General features: G+C 38.6%; 1 protein-coding gene across 6 annotated transcripts in view; it reads right to left on the bottom strand.

Annotated features, from left to right (window-relative positions):
• QKI (QKI, KH domain containing RNA binding) overlaps positions 1-17,769 on the bottom strand; it is a 115,603-nt gene that overhangs the window by 78,737 nt on the left and 19,097 nt on the right. For all 6 annotated transcript variants that reach the window (XR_014777746.1, XM_084774920.1, XM_084774921.1 and 3 more), the window contains exon 2: positions 3,028-3,170. Coding sequence is in view for 5 of the 6 variants with exons in the window: in XM_084774920.1 (XP_084631046.1) it covers positions 3,028-3,170 (143 nt within the window). In the remaining variant the exon portion in view is untranslated. The remainder of the gene's footprint in view (positions 1-3,027; positions 3,171-17,769) is intronic.

Raw genomic sequence — 17,769 nt, 5'->3', positions numbered from 1 at the left:
CCAAAGGTGACAACTGAAGCAAGAAATAATTAGAAGAAATTAAAGGACTACTATGAATAACCCTACCAACAAGCTGAACAAAGTAATGCCTAAATTCCAATTCCAAAGTAGCATATGACTTACCAAACGGACTCAGAGAGTCATCTAAATATGACAAGTCATAAGATTACAAAGCAATTAAAAATTTCCCAACAAAGGAAAGCCCAACAAGCACATAAAGATACAAACATTTAAAGAATTAAACTAATCTGTTCCAAACTCTCCTACAAAATGAACAAAAGCACACTTTCAAAAAAAAAGTTTGTTTTTCTAAGATTAGGGGCAATTCAAATATTCACATTCTCACTGCTTCTATTCAAACCAGTGCTAGTCCTAGCCAGACTAAGTAGGCCAAGAAATGAAATTTAAAGTTATCTAATGGTGGTGGGAGAGGGATTTAAACACGTCTCTTTGCAATGGACATGATCTTCTATCTCTTGGAAGCATTAAAGATTTCATTAAAAAAAAACCCAAAAACTTAAATTCAGTAAAGTTGCAGGATATATTTCCGTGCCTATGTATTAACATCAAATAGCCAAAAGGAAAACTAAAGGCTGGTGAGATGGCTCAGTGCTTAAGAACATTTGCTGTTCTTCCAGAGGACCAGGGTTCAGTTCCAGCACACACATGGCAGCTCACAACCATTTTTAACATCAATTCCAGGGGAATTTGACACTCTCTTCTGACACTTCTGGCACCAGACAGGATGTGGTGCACAGATATATAAACATCAAATTAAAACACACAAAGGAGCTGGAGAGACAGCTCAGAGGTTAAGAGCATTGACTGCTCTTCCAGAGGTCCTGAGTTCAATTCCCAACAACCACATGAGGCTCACAACCATCTATAATGTGATCTAATGCCCTCTTCTGGCCTGCAGGTGTGCAAGCAGGCAGAGCACTGTATACATAATAAATAAATCTTTAAAAAAACAAAAAACACATACACACAAAAAGAGAAAAAAAAATCCACTGAAAATAACATTAAAAAAAACCCACACGTTATCACATACGATGAGTGCCCATTTAGAAGACACCTGGCTTCACCTCTGTCCTCCACATGCATGTGTACACAATATACGCCTGCCCTGACTCACATACGCAAACATGCCACACATGACAGGGAAATAAGAAACAAATAAATAAGCTCTGGTATTGGCCATGGTTTTTAGATACAATATGAAAAAGAGCAGGCAACCAAAAGCAATACCAAGTGGGATAGGATTATTAACAAGAAAACAAAGTTTATGCACAGGAAGGGAATCATTAAGCAAAATGAAAAGGCAAACCACAGATTAAGAAGCAATGCCTGCAAGCCATCCATATATAAGAAATTAAAATCCAGAACAGTGTATTCAGAACACAATATAAAACAAAGCAAACTATAACAAAAACTGATTTCAAAATAAACATGCAAAGGTCTTAAGTATGTATCCAAGAAGCACAAGAAAGGGGTGCTTACATTACTAGTCAGCACACAAGATGCCATCTCACACCAGCTGGAATGACTTCTATAGATTATATGTTAGCAAAGATGTGGACAAAAGGAAACACTTGTTCCTTACAGATGCAACCAGCTGTAACTACACCCTCAGGGTATCCAATATCCTTTTCTGGCCTTCAGAAGTATTTCATGCATGTGGTATACACACATACATGCAAGCAAAACACACTTACACATAAAAATGAAATTTAAAGACCGCTTTTAATTGATGAATAAATTCTTGCTTGAGATTGGAATAGAAATTCTAACCTTTATGAAATGACCCTAAACAATTCTGCCATTTTGTACTAAGTATTTATATATTCAGTAAGAAGCACATGGCTATTATGTGCCAGTATTACAGGGTGAATAACAAAATGATGGCAGGAATTAACAAAGGCTCTTGTTTTATATATAACACATTCTGCTAGGGCAATGGTTCACCAACCTTCTAACGCTGAGACCCTCTAATACAGCTCATGTTGTCATGACCCCCAGCCATACAGTGTTTCCATAACTGGATTTGACACTGTTATAAAATATAATCTAAATATCTGATATGCAGGATGTGATATGCGGCCTCTTTGAAAAAGTCATTTGGGACTCCTATCCTGCAAAGGGGTTGTGACCCACAAGTTGAAAACCACTGTACTAGAATGAAAGAAAAATAAAAACTCTAGGTAAAAGTCCTGCAGAAGTGCAGTGTGGAAGGTAGGGGTGGGTATGGACAAACCCAGGTGGCTTTTGTGAAAACTGGTCCAGGAAAGCCTCTGTGAAGTGACAGTTAACTCAACCACACTTAAGGAAAAGCAGCAGCCAGTCACAGTGAACAGTGTACAGATGACAGAAATGTCTTGAAGCTGAAAGTAGATTTGACTTATTCTCAAAGCCAAAGGAAGGCCAATGTGAGTACACTGGAGAGAAGTGAGAAAATCATTTACGATGAGGGCAGAGAAATACAATCAATTTTTTCACATAGGGTTTTGTAACAAAAGGCAGAGCCTGGAGGTACTTCGGAATCAGCTGGTATAGGAAAAGACTGTTTCCAACAAAACACTAGAGACTGGTTGAGCAACTGACTAGGACTTGGGGGAAAGAAAGATCAGATTAGGAGTCCCTCTCACAGACTGGAGACTGGAGGCAGCCATACAGCCCAGCACTCACTTTACAGGAAGAATGGCGTGGTCCAAGCTGCAGCCTCTCTGTGTGAAGACACCAGAGCTGTACTTAGTCTTTAACATTCAGAACTAAAGTCTTCCCACAATTCTTGGCCTCATTCTGAAATCCCAAAGTCTTCACCATAAGTATTTCCCAAAGTGACATAGCAAAAATCAAATGGAAATATACCTTACAGAGAAAAATAATTAGCCACACAAAATTATTCCCATTTCCAATTTCATACACAATTCTTTTAAAGCAGCTGATAATACACACTTACTACAAAAGTTATCTCCTCACACATTAGCGAAGCAGAAAACCATGAACACAACAACAAGATGTACTTACATCTGGGTACTCTTTCACAGGCACATAAAGTTTCTCTTGTAACTGAACAACAGGTCCCACGGCGTCAGGCAACTCTGCGCTCCTTTTCTCTGTACTGCCATTTAATGTGTCATTGTACATGTCTTTCCGTACTCTGCTAATTTCTGTTAAAAGTAAAAAAATTTAAATGTGTTAGACAAAAAAATATTCTTGCTAATTCAGGAAAGGGACGAGGTGTTTCATTGATAAAATGTTAACACTCCAGTGAGCAGCTGTCGACCCATCCTGTCATTCTCTGGACTCAATCTGTTAACAAGATGATAGCCCTCATTTTTACTACAAATCAAACTTATACCAACCAAATTACACATCTTATTAAAATGAACTTTAGATCAGAGACTCTCAGCTATAATCGCATATATTTAGTTTACCTAAAATTTCCATGTTTAAAAATGAGGCCAGTCATCTTAAATCATAGCTTTAGCTATATAATTGTCCTAACACATACCAAAGAACACAAAATACCAAAAGCTTTTATTCTTCATAAATAATCTACTCCAGTAAGATTTGGCCACCACTTTATTGGAAATCTCAGTATCTTTAACCCACTGAAGATGCTCCACAGACAATACATAAAGAATTTGGACAATGTCTGAGTGTGGTGTACAAATTCAGCAGTTAAAGCTATGAAAAGAAAAGGGTAGGCTGACAAAACTAACTGAACCCTATGTAAAGCACCATTCCAGGGAAGAGGAACAGGCCCTAACTAACAACACAACAGTAGGAACAAAGAACCAGAGAAGACAAGTATCAAGCAAGGCAAAGTCAGGAAACAAACGGCAACGGTGCCTTGGACTAGACCACTCAAGTTAAGATTGATAAAAGAAGGTTTCAAGGGAAAGATAGTTAACAGAAAATAAACCACACTGGGTTAGTAAAACCTAAATTAAAAAAGCAAAGATAACAAAAATCAATGACTTTTACCCCACCCAATCTATATTATAATTCGTAGGTATAAATGTATTTTTGAAAAGCATGAAAATTGTATTTTAATGAATCAAATCCTATAAAGAAAAGGAATTCTTCCACAAAATATTTAATGGGCTTCATCAACGTATCAGCACACAGGCCTGCACACTGGAACATACTATCATTATAATAAGGTATTCCATTATTAAAGCTGACTGGACATATACATATAACTGTTTCTCCGTTCTATACAGTAATGACTCCTTTTTAAAAAGGAGGAAGACAAAATAAATAAGTAAATAAATAAATAAATAAAATACAATTTAAAAAAGAAGAACACTTTCACTGAAGTAAATATATCTTATATATCCCAAATGTGCAATTTTAAAGTATCTATATTAAGAAATTGTCAAATACAAATGCACTACAATTTTCCTAACTACTTAATTAACTCGGTTTTGTCAGTAAAATCTCCAAGAAAAGGTACAATCCAAGTGTTGTTAATCAGTTATAAAATCCTAACCACTCTAAGATCTGCACACTTTTCTCTTTTGATGATCAGCAGATAGAATCATCAAGAGTGGACTAAACTAACAGAAGATCGAGCCATCTTGCCAGCCCCTCTACAAGTTAGCTTTTTACCTCTAAATATTAATTAAATTAAATTTAAAGTAGATATATATCCTTTGGTTTTTGTGTCTCTGATAAAAGTAGTGGTTAATTTTTTTTATCATTTTAATTTCTTCACAAACTAGGCAATTCTTGTCATATGAGCATACCACCAGAATAGAAGTCCACTGTTTTTAAAAACTTTAAACCTTAAAAACTACACACAGGCCAGGCGTGGTGGCACACGCCTTTAATCCCAGCACTTGAGAGGCAGAGTTTGAATCGAGCCTGGTCTACAAAGAGAGTCCAGGACACCCAGGGCTACCCAGAGAAACCCTGTCAAAAAACCAAACCAAACCAAAAAACCTGTATGCAGCAGTTCTCAGCCTGTGTGTCACAACCCCTTTGGGGGTCACGTATCAGATATCCTGCATATAATATATTTAGATTATAATTTATTACAGTAGCAAAATTACAGTTATGAAGTAACAGCAACATAATTTTATGGTTGGGAGGATCACCACACATGAGGAACTGTAGAAAAGGACCACCAGGGCTATAGATGGTCTAGTGGTCAAGAGTACCTATAGCTCTTGAAAAGGACTCAGGCTCAATTTCCAGTACCCCTACAGGGGCTCACAACTAACCAGTTCTAGGAAACTTGATCCCCTTTTCTGAGCTCCTCTGGCACCAAGAACACGCATGCAGACCAAACACGCTAGAGAGCAAGAGAGAGTGAGCAGAGAGGGGGCTCTGCGTGGCTGAGAGCATGTGTGTGCTCTTCTTACACAGGACCTGAGGTGGGTTCCCAGCACGCTGTTCAGGCATCTAACAACCTAATGTACCTCCAGCTCGAGAGGAAGTAAAAACACCTCTGGCATCCAGGCACATCTGCACTCAAGCGCACATATTAACAGACTCATTCACATAATTAAAAATAAATCTTAAATTAGGTGGGAAAGCTGTAAGTCGAATTCATAAGCTAAAAAGAACAACAACAACAACAAAAACACTCACAAAGTATAAGGCTAGGGGATGGAGGCCAGTGATGGAGGAGAGTGAGGAAATGGTGTTTGCTGCTATAAATGCAAAAGCAGTTCTAAACAACCAAGAGGACAGCCAGACCCAAAACAAAATGGAGGGCTAGAGAGCTGTGGTGGAATGGCAGAGTGCTTAGACAACATGGGCAAGGCCCTGGATTCAGTCTCGGGACGAGGGCAGTTTGCAACTGCACGAATAGTTCAGTATGTGAAAACTTATGATTATAAAATAACATGGTATTAATCCTTTGAGAATTTGATGTAACTCATTTTGAACACACACGCGCGCGCGCACACACACACGCGCGCACGCGCGTTCCAGATTCAACCTCTCCACCTTCACAGCCCTATCCACCCAACTTCTAGTCTTTGTTTTTTGTTTTGTTTTGTTTTGTTTTGTTTTGTACATATCAAGTACAATGTGTTACCCAACCACTTCTGGGGAGTGGGGCCAGCTCTGAGGAGTGACTGGCCTACCATTAAAGAAACCTGGCTCCCCCTCTTCCAGAGGCTATCAAATGCTAATAGGTCTCCAGCTTGTGGTGCGATTTGGTCACCACTGTTCCCCCTCTTCTGGGACTCTATCTGGCTTAAGCTGTTGACCACTGCTCTAAATTCCTATATACAAGGGTCTTTTGTGTCGGAAAACTGTTTCCCATTTATAATCTTTCCATAGCCTCCTTAGGGATGATCCCTGAGCCTTAGGGTGATAAGCATGTCCCATTTCAGGCTGAGCACTCCGAAGTCCCTTAGTCTCTGTACAGTGACCAGTTGAGGGACCGACCCTGTACTGTTAACTGCCATATACTACAAAATAACAAAATAACAAGATGCACTGATCTCACTCAGGATAATTACTATTGTAAGAAACTGTCATAATGTAATAGATAAAGTAAAGAAAAAAAACTTATGACCTTTTCAGGTAAAAAAAAAAATAGAAAACATAGATAACTGTAAATGATTAGAAAAATTCAGTTAAGATGGCATTAAATATTCATATAAGTAAAACAGAACTTTATACAAACTATCAATTAGATGATATAATGCATCAACCTCTTAACTTGTATTTCTTCCCTTCTCTCTTTTTTTGGGGGGGAGAGGGTTGTTTTTTGGTTTCTGAGACAGGGTTTCTCTGTGTAGCCTTGCCTGTCCTGGACTCACTTTGTAGACCAGGCTGGCCTCGAACTCACAGCGATCTGTCTGCCTCTGCCTCCCAAGTGCTGGGATTAAAGGTGTGCACCACCACCGCCTGGCATTAACTTGTATTTCTATATATATATCTCAGCAATTCTTTGATCAATAACAGAGTTCTATGAGCTGTCACCCACTTTATCTCTAGCTCCTAGAATACTGCCTGGATCACAGTGGGCCTTTAATAAGGACTTGGTGGGCTGAGTACATGGATAGGAAAATAAAGGGGAGAACAGGTTAGGTCCCAAATAGAGGCTGCACCAGTCAAACTCTAAGCTTGAAGAAGAAAAAAAAAAAGTTTAGTCTATTGTACGTGTTGCACCTGACTTTTCAGTCTTAAAGGCTTAAAACTCTAATAGAATACAAATAATGTACAAGATAGTGCTAATAGGAATATAAAATAACTAAAACAGACTTGTAGTCCTCCAGATTACAAACTAATTCATTGTTAGAACCTAAGCAAGTGAATACTAATACCTTTCTAGCCAGAAAAGCATTAGCAATTTGTGATACAATATTTGTACAATATTTGTAATGTTCCAGTCAGAATAAATTCCGATTCAGTTCTAATAGTAACTCTGTGATTTGGGATAAGTCTATTATTTAATATCTCTGTACTGGTGCCTCATATAATTATAACTCACTTACTGACAGGCTCAACTGAATCCAATTCTTTAGAATTCCACTTTCTTTTTTCTTCCCTGTCAAGCCCCATGCTCAAAACTGCTCCTTCCCTAAATCCTAACAATCAGAGATTCTGCCAACACTATCCTAACAAGTTGGTGTGATCACATCCAGATCACCACAGAAACTTGCAATGGGCTTAGGGAGTGTTCTAGTCCTCATGGTGGACTCACAGACGTGTTCCTTTATAAAGTACATATATGAGTCATAACAATTGACTATATTCTCCTGTCAAATATTAAATAATAATGCTGAAATGTTCCACATATATCAGCATGTTACAGCAGTGGTTTGTTTTTGTTGTTGTTTTTTGTTTTTCAAGACAGGGTTTCTCTATGTAGCCTTGACTATCCTGAACTCACTTTGTAGACAAGGCTGGCCTCGAACTCACAGCAATCCACCTGCCTCTGCCTCCTAAGTGCTGGGATTAAAGGTGTGCACCACCAACCACCCAGCTACAACAGTGGTTTGGGATCAAAGTCCAAACCATTAGTATTTAAAACTTCCACTACAATAACTCCTAAAGTGGACATTCATCTTCCAATTATATATTCCCATGCTTAAGAAAGACAGCTTCTTAAAAACAGCTCTGAAGTTCTAAACATTAAATTTGTTTTTCTGAGCAAACAAAACAAAACAAAACAAAACCAAAAACCTAAAACCAACCAAACAAACAAAAAACCCTTCTATTCCTCAAACATCAGCCACCAGGTGCCACTTAGAAGCCTAATAAATACTCAAGAACATTTTCTGATATCTAAGTACCCTGTAAACTACCCAAAATATTTCTATGCCCTCCGATGTATTTAGAGGTATCCAATTAGTTAAAGTCTCTTTAAAAGTATAAAAGCACTCAACATTCCGTATCAAAGATGAAAAGTAAAGTCTACTTCCTGTGGTAAAGAGCACTAACTCCTTAGCAAGTGTAGCATGTCGTGGTCACTGTTGGTGGAGCTGAGGCAAGTCTCTGCCGCTCCCGTTCTCCACACCTGTGCATTTAGACAGCAGCAAACAGTTTACATGTTTTCCTGCTTATCTTCTGAATATTCAGAATGATGTTGATCTGCTGAGTTAAGATGACTGCCAATGTCATAAGTTGCTTTTTGCTTGCTTGGTTATCAAAACAACAGCAGACCTTATACTTGATCAATCTCAACACTAGGTGCACACTCTCTGGTTTGGTAGGGGTGGGGTCCGTGTTGTACACTAGGTGCACACTCTCTGGTGTGGTAGGGGTGGGGTCAGTGTGGTACACTGTCTCATTCACTAACACAGCCCAGGCTGACATCCAACTCACAGTGCTCCTGCTGCAGCCTAGGTGCTTGGAGCACAGCTCTACTCTATCACACCTAAGGCCACCCTCCTCCAGGTCCATCAGATTACAAGGAACCTACAGTTTGTGTCATTAAGTTCAGATATAAAAACTTCGCCTTTTTAGCATTTGGGTTTTGTCCTATTTTACATGTTTCCTCAAGTAGACAGTCAGTGACCATACTTTTTATCCTTCAAATTTTTGTATGAACAGAACTATTTGTGTTTAGGACTAAAAACTTGATCTAGTTATACCATCTTCATCACCTCCCATTTCTCTGCTTAATTACACTGACTTTTTTCTCTTTTTCTAACTAAACTCAACTGTTAGTTAACTCTGTTGAACAGCAGGAATTACTAAGGAAGCAGGTCTGTTTGTTTTCCACTTGCTATTCTGTATCATCTAGATTAATCTTTGTCCCCTCCCCTTAGTGTACCTAATTAGGTTTATTATTCCCCTGATGTTTCGGTTCAGTTGACTATTTGCCTCTGGCATTTTCCTTCCTATCACTTTTACTGTATTGGTACATGGCTGTACTAACTACAATGTTACTACTTTGCATTGCATTAGAGTGCCAGTATCAAGGACAACATAGGAAAACATCGGAGGATACAAAAAAGAGCTGAAGAATTTTAAATTAAAGACTTTTGTCATAATGTGTAATTTCAATAATATTAATACTAGAAAACCCGATAGAAATAAAACAGCTCTATTTAACTTTCTGATATAGACTTTTCAACAAATTGAAATCTAATAAATTATGAGAAAATACAACCTGTTAACAAGCTAACAAAGCAATTAATGGTTAACAAGCAATACAGAGAAACAAAATACATTAAAGTTTCAGGACTTAAAATAATACTATTTTTTTAAAAGCTGTAAAATACTGGATATTTTTCAAAGAGAGCACATCTTTTACACTGTACTGATCCTAGTTGCTCAAATGGCCATACTAATATCATAAACATTTTATCTAGGCTTTTATCTATACATTTTATCTGCTTTTTCTCTGTGTATCACACCTAAATCCATCAAGGCATGCCTTACATAATATAACTAGAAACACAGAAAGTCGTGAAGGTTACACTTTACTTGATCATGACCATTTGTTTTTAAACTGACATTTTTCATTGACTTGAGTAAATTAAGAGCCAATATTTATACACACGTTTTAATTATACATGGGCTTAATAAGGAATGTTAACAAAAAAGTTTTCACCTTTCGACACTAGTTTAAATGTATTCTATTATTTGTTATTTGCAATTCACCTTCTGATGAGTATTACAGTAACACACCAATAAACAGCAAAGTAAGGGTTCAGTATCTAAGATCTTAACAAATGAGTTTTTCTTAACATGATGTTCACTAAATCTTAGAACAACATTAGAAATCTATATCAGAAGAACAATTATCCTTCATACAGAAGCAGCTGGGATGTAGCCATATGTACTTAGGATTTAACAGCTCTTTCCTATGCCATCTTCAGAAAAAAAAAAACCATAAAAAGACAACTCATAATTTACCATATACAAAGTTTAAAGTTATTGTGAGCAGAGAAAATCCATAGAACATATTACTTCACTGTCCTTATTTTAAGAAACCACATCCACAGCTGGCTCAAATAAATTAAAAACAAGCTACTACAGAATAGATTACTACTTAGTGAGATGTTTTTCTTGCACTAAATAAATAAAATCTCGTTTAATTTAAAGGCATTTACTTTCAAATTAGCAAGAAAAAAAAAATCAAGCCTTTGATAATTCCAGTGGGCCTTATTTGGGGAGTTAAATTGTACTTCATATCTCAAAATTAAAACTAAAACTTCTTTCCAAAGAAAAACTACATTAAAAATGTAGTTGACTGGAAAACATGAAAACTGACAATATATAATGAACAAATAGTGCTGCTCATGAGTACTAAAATTAAGAGTATTGTAAAACTGCTATATTACTAAAAATAATTTACAAAACCAAGTCAGTTTTATTCAAAATTCCAGTAAAATTAAAAAAAAAACAAACCTAAAATTCATGTGAAACACACACACACACACACACACACACACACACACACACACACGTCAAATAAGTAACCCCAAGGAAATATAACAATGCTAGAAGTATCAATCAGCACCAGTTTTTACTAGATTCATGGCAACAGAAGCTACATAGCAGTGACACAAAACCAGACAGCAAGATCCAGAAATAAACCAACACCGCTAGAGCTAATGATTTTAAATAAGGGTACCGAAGGAATAAATTATAAAAAGGACACTCTGAACAAAAAGTGTGAGAAAACTGGATTTCCACGTGTAGAATAATGGAGTCAGATGCCTATCTTTCATCCTGTATGTAGAACTGAATTCAAAATGGATCAAAGACCTTAACATAAGACAGGAAACTCTCAAATGCCACAAGGAAAACACTTCAAGGAACAGGAATAGACAAAAACATTCTGAAAGGGACTCCAATAGCCCAGGAAATAACAAGAATTAACAAATTAACATGTTAAAAGAGCATCTGTACAGCAAAGAAGAAATTATCAGCAACAGCCTACAGAATGAGAATAAAAGCTTTGTCAACTATAGATGTCTGACAGAGGATTAATAATTGTAATCCACAAATAAGACAATTAAACTTCAAAAGAACAAGTCATTCACAGAATGAGCAAATGGAATCGCCATGAGTAGAAATGGCCAATAAATAATAAAAAAAATGTCCAACATCCTTTACCATGAAGGAAGCTCAACTATATTGAGATTCCATCCCTCAGGAAAACACGTGCTGCCAGGATACTGACGGGAAGGACAAAACCTCTAACACTAGTGGGTGTGGTGCAGCCACTGTAGAAATCACTACAGACACTCTTCAGCAAACTGAAAACAGAAACGCCATATGGTCCAGCTATTCCACTCCTGGACATATAACCAAAAAAAAAAACAAAAACAAAAACAAAAGCAAACAAACAAAAAAACCCCAACGTCAGGACCTGGAGGGCGATGGCTCAGTAGTTACAAGCACTTGCTACACTCCCAGAAGGCTGAAGTTCAACTCTCTCAGACCCAGGCCAGGCAGCTCAAAATCATCTCAACTCCAGCTCCAAGGGATCCGATGTCTCTGCACTATAGATACCTGCACTCACATGCACAAACTTACATACAGATTCACACACCTCCACATAAATTAAAAATATATAAATTCTTTTAATAATCAAAGTGAGAGTATCACACAGATCTGCACACCTATTCTTACTGTAGTACTAATGGCAAGACACAAGACATGACAATAGTGCAGGTGTTCATCAACAGATGAATGTATAAAGAAAATGTATTATATACACACCTTATACATACACCAAAACAAAAGACAAACAACAATGACAACAAAAACAGAGTTTTATTTAGCTATAAAAAAACAAATTTTGCCAGGCGAGGTGGCACATGCTTATAATCCCAGCACTTGGAAAGCAGAGGCAAGAGTTCAAAGCCAGCCTGGTCTATGAAGGGAGTCCAGAGCAGCCAAGGCAGCACAGAGAAACCTTGTCTCAAAAACAAAAACAACAAAAAGTACTACTTAGGAGCACTGCAGTTTTTATTAACCCTTCCTTTCCTACTTACAAGCGGGGGTGGGGGGTGGGGGGTGCGGGGGTGGCGGGCAGGCACTCAAGACATAGAAAGTAAGAGCTCTTTAAAATGTACTATGATAAACTTTTGAATTGTTAATCAAGTTCACGCTCTCTGTCTCTCTGTCTCTCCCTGCCCACCTCAGTGTGTGTGCTGGGGGGTAGGGGGTCGGGAGGTGGAAAGCAGGTTTATCTAGGTAGCTTTGGCTGTCCTGGTACTAGCTCTGTAGACCAGGCTGATCTACTCTGTGTCTGCCTCTCAAGTGCTGGGATTACAGTCCTGCGTCACCAACTCGAGGCTTCTGTATTTTTTTCAAAACTGGTCCTCTTGTGTCTTTTTTATGCATTTATTGTATACATGAACACTCATGCTGCACGCTTGTGTAAGTCAGAACACAACTGTAAGAAACCTGTTCTCTCCTTCCACCAAAAGTTTCAGTGATTAAAGGGCTTGAGGCTTACTTAGCAAGTACATGCCTTCCTGCTGAGCCATCTCAACAAGTTAATTTTTTTTTTTAACTATTAACAGGAATACCAGCACAAGTAATAGGATAGAGGAAAAGAGATTTACAGGTTCCACAATTAATAACTGTCAAATTAAAGATAGCAACTTTTAAAAATTGCTAACAGGAAATCATTATAGTAATAATGGCATACATGAAGTTTATTCAGTGTATACTAAAATCAAAGATTAACAACATGGGATATGGGATACTATTTAATTTCAAAGGGGAAAGGGAACTTTGTTGTTAAGGAACATGTCATATATAACTCACCACAACCAAGCATTTAAAGTTAGCACACACACTCACCCTTCCTCCTTTGATGCAACAAAGCACTTGTGTGATTTTCTTGCCAAAATACATAACCTCAATTTAACCATTTAAAAAAAAAAAATCAGACTAACTCTGTACTTAGAAACTTTTCAAAAGTGCCCAAAACACTGGACAAGAAGGGGAGGTGGGTGGGGGTGAGTGGGAGCCATGAGCTGGACTTAGTGCTGGTGCCCTCCTACAGCCTCAGGGCACGGGAGTCAGAGGCTGGATGACCTTAAACTCCTACACAGTAGTCAAAAGGCAAGGGAGATAATGGAAGAAAAGAAATAAGGAAAAAGGCTTAGTTTTAAAATCTGGGCAAGATTTGTAGAACAGTTATTAGGAGTGCATTAATAATGTATTTTCTGTTTTCCACAACTCTATTTATGGTTATATATGACTTAATATGACTTCCATTTTATTTTTCTATCTTTTTACATATCTAAAATTTATTTCAAAGTCATAGATTAAATTTAGAAAGTCTTTGCTTTGTATTTTAGATATATTTATTCCAGTGAGGAAAGGGGAGCATTCATGAAAACATCTATTTACCACCTAAAAAAGCTTTTAACTAACCTAGTCAATTAAAAAAAAATTATTTGCCAGCTAAACTAAGGAAATCAATGACATTTACAATAATCTTTCCTACAGTTTAAATAACACTATTAAATTTTCACTTCACTGGGCTCTTGTACATTTATATTCTTAGTATTGCCTTCAAGAAAAAAAAATCACAAAATATTCAAGGTCATAAAAATCAGATTAAAATGAAAACAAAAGCTCTGAAGAAGTTAGGTGTGTTAAGGGTGAGGAATAGTCGTTTTATCTACCTTTTTTCTTATTTGTACTCCAATCTCCATGCGGTTTCAAGGAAGGAAAAGTCTAAGACTAAGATGTGAAATTACACAAGTGTTACAGCAGCCCAAATATAGGAACTATCTTTCTAACTGAAAAAGCTTTTAGCTTTTTCTTGCATTAAGATATATATATATATATGGTATGTCAGCAAAAATCTTAGTTCTTTTTGTGACAGACAACAGTGCCCTCAAAAATCCAAGTACTTGGAACTGAAAGTGTCACTGAAGAACAGTCAAAGCCCTCTAATTAAGCCTTGGTTTAAAGAATCAGAAAACCTACATGAAGTCCCATTATTGGAAGAAATACATTTATACACTTATTACTGTCTCCTAAAGCATACATTCTACTATGGCAGTCTTGAAGGTACATTTTAATATGAATTGAAATTCAGAATACAATCTTGAGATCATTAACATTGAACTTATTATCAAAATGGAAAGTAAATGCTTCTGTGGAAAAACCTAGCAAGTACCCTGGTAAAGAATATTCTAGTCCAACCCACTACCCTCAAGGCTCATACGCAACATCTTAGCACATCAACTTCATACATTTGAAATCAAATTTCAGTCTTTGCTCATAGTTTGTTCCTCCTAGTATCGAAACAGGCAAATCCTTTAGCACACCTCGTGTCCAAATATTATGCACTAGGTTTTCAAAATACATATACTGGTAGCTCACCACCTCAAACTATACCACAACTATCTCAGTAACACACTTAGACACACACACACACACACACACACACACACACACACACACACACACAACCACCAAGCTACACTTTTTTGGGGGGTGGGGGGAAATCCATGTAAAGACTGACTCGGCTGTCCTGGATTCACTTTGTAGAACAGGTTATTTATTTATTATTTATATAGTATTCTGCCTGCATATATGCTTGCACAAACAGCTCATTATAGATGTTTGTGAGCCACCATGGGGTTGCTGGGAGCTCAACTCAGGACCTTTGAAAGAGCAGCTACTGCTCTTAACCCCTGAGCCATCTCTCTACTCCACCAAGTTACACTCTTATCTTAACACCTTCATCTAAGCAGCACATGGATATATATATACATTTGACAAATTTACTTATTCTCTTCCTCAACATAAATAAAGGCTCTTCTTATCGTAGCTCATTCTCTTTATTCTAGTATAGACTGAACACTTTCTATGGAACCATGCACTTGTCTCTAGAGTTCCCCTCATGAATAGGTTGAAGAGTAATAAAGTCAACGCACAAAGCGTGATGTTCCGGGACAGAAACCCTGAGTCCAGGACACTAGGGAAGCCATCTCTAAAGGACATGGAGGCTGTCGCGCTGTGGCTTCATTTGGCTGCTACACTGGGGAAATACTAAACATTTAAATTCTCATCTTACTCGTTACAAAGAGATGAAAATAAACGTGGAAAGAACTGTATTTCTAATCACTCTGATGGCATAAAACTAAGTTAATCCAATAGTAGATGAAAAAGACATACAATGAAAGACACAATTCTGAATACCTCCAGTGTGTTTTTAAATTTTCTGATATCCCATTTTATAGTAATTGTCATTTTAAATACTAGCTATCATTCTTTGGGCCAAATGGTTCTATTTTTCTTGCTCAAGGCACTTTCTGTTTCATTCAGAGATCCATCAAAGAGGTCAATGAACAGTTACGTATTTTACAGGAGCCACACTTAAGATTTTTGACAGGTAGGTTACCATTCAAATTAGGCATTTTTCCCTTGTAACTGAGAGAAAACTTTCAGAACAAACTCAACTTCTACAAAGAGCTGTCTTCACGGAAGGCCTACCTTAGAGGGCTAACCTGTTGACGTGAAGAGAGCTGTTTCATTACTCCACACAGTACTTCACAAGTACTGGCACGCATCAGTTAGAAAGCTGGTTATGTCCAGTCACTGGAGACGACATAGGGTGTGATCTGGAGACTAATCTTAACCACACAGTAATTTGCATCCAAGCCCCTCTGCCATCTTTAGCTGAGTAACTTCAGCAGCACTAGAAGGACTGGAGGTTCATCAGCAGCCCCCAGCATATTTACTTCTGAGCACAGAAGTGATAGGAAGTGGCCGCATCTCTAAAATCCAAGCCAACTCAAGGATGCCAGTAGCACAGTAAGAGGTGCACCAAATATCAAAACACGACGGGGGGGGGGGGGGGGGGACACGGACGACACACAAACTCATTTTTAAAAAATCAATGCTAGAGATCACCCAGCAAGGATCACTGGTTGATCTCCCAAAGGACCAAGGTTCAATTCCCAGCACCCTTGTGGGCTCACAACTGTCTTTAACTTCAGTTCCAGGAGATCAGATGCCAGTCCTGACTTCCATAGGCAGTGATTGCACATGGTGCACAGACACACATACAGGCAAAACACTCATACACACACACACACATGAATTTTAAAAAGAAAATCATTACTATTAGAGTAAATAATGTTGAAAAGGACCTAATGTGCATCTTGCAAGTATGTTGTACTGTTGGTTTTGTTTTTTTCTCTTGAGAAAAAATGGAATGATACAAGCCTGACCAAATCTCAATGTAGATATCCCATGAACTTCTGTCTTGGCCAAGATTTTTTGTTTTGGGTTTTTTATTTTTTTAATTTTTCAAGACACGGTTTCTCTGTGTTGCCTTGGCTATCCTGGACTCACTTTGTAGACTAGGCTGGCCTCAAACTCACAGCAATCCTCCTGCCTCAGCCTCCCTCCCTGAGTGCTGGGATTAAACGCATGCCAAATAAAAAACACATGCCAAATAAAAAAGTCCTTTTTGCCGCATGGCAGGCGCACGGTCCTCGGGTCCGGAAGATGAGATCCTCAACACATTCTGAGGAGGATTGTGTTCCAGAGCTACACAGAAATGTTCACCCCCCACCCTCCCACCCCCCGGAGAGTGGCTTGATTGGGAGGAGACACTTAGCACAATGTACTAGCAATACCCAAGCTGAGATCATCCAAGATGGCGTCCAGCACACTGTCTAATCTGCAAAACAGCAGTGACTGCACAGCCACTAAAGGACCATACTGAGAGCTCCAAAACACAGTGCTGGTGTTTCCCAGAAGAAGGAAATCCTGTCATGTGCATCCACATGACACTCCACATCACGCTCCAGTGAGCTCACAGGGACCCTGGGCTGTTTTTCGGATTGTGGCCTAGGGCAGTGCAGGCCAAGAAGATGGCGTTCGAGGAGAGGGTGTGGTTCCAGTCAAGCCTGAGTGAGGGCTGCACTGCCCACACCACAGTTGTTATGGACCTCCTCTCACGGGCCGTGGGGCCATGCCCAGTGCCTGGATGGTGCAGAGGTGGATATTGGGGGAAGCACCAAGAAGGGGACCCATGGCAGATGAAGCACACCATGGAATCAGAGACTCACTCGGGTGGTGAAAAATCAACAGAGCCACAAGTTCCCCAGGACGAGAAGCTGAGCTGGTCCAACATCAATGGTTTCTGCAAGCTACTGAACAAAGATTTTGAGGGGCCTCCACTTCCCACCTGCTTGATGGCCCACAAGATCCAGTACCCACAGGAGTAGGAGGCCATGCAGGCCTTGACGGCCAGCAACAATCTGGTGAACTGAATGGGAGCAGGAGAGCTGGCCCCGAGGACATGGAAGCAGGAGAGCTGACCCTGAGGACAGAAGAACAAGAGAGCCGGCCCTG

This window comes from Acomys minous (assembly GCF_964271855.1).
Source record: "Acomys minous genome assembly, chromosome: 3".
Lineage (NCBI taxonomy): Eukaryota > Metazoa > Chordata > Mammalia > Rodentia > Muridae > Acomys > Acomys minous.
Note: the sequence above shows the minus strand (reverse complement) of the source record. Positions and strands in the feature narration are given on the sequence as shown.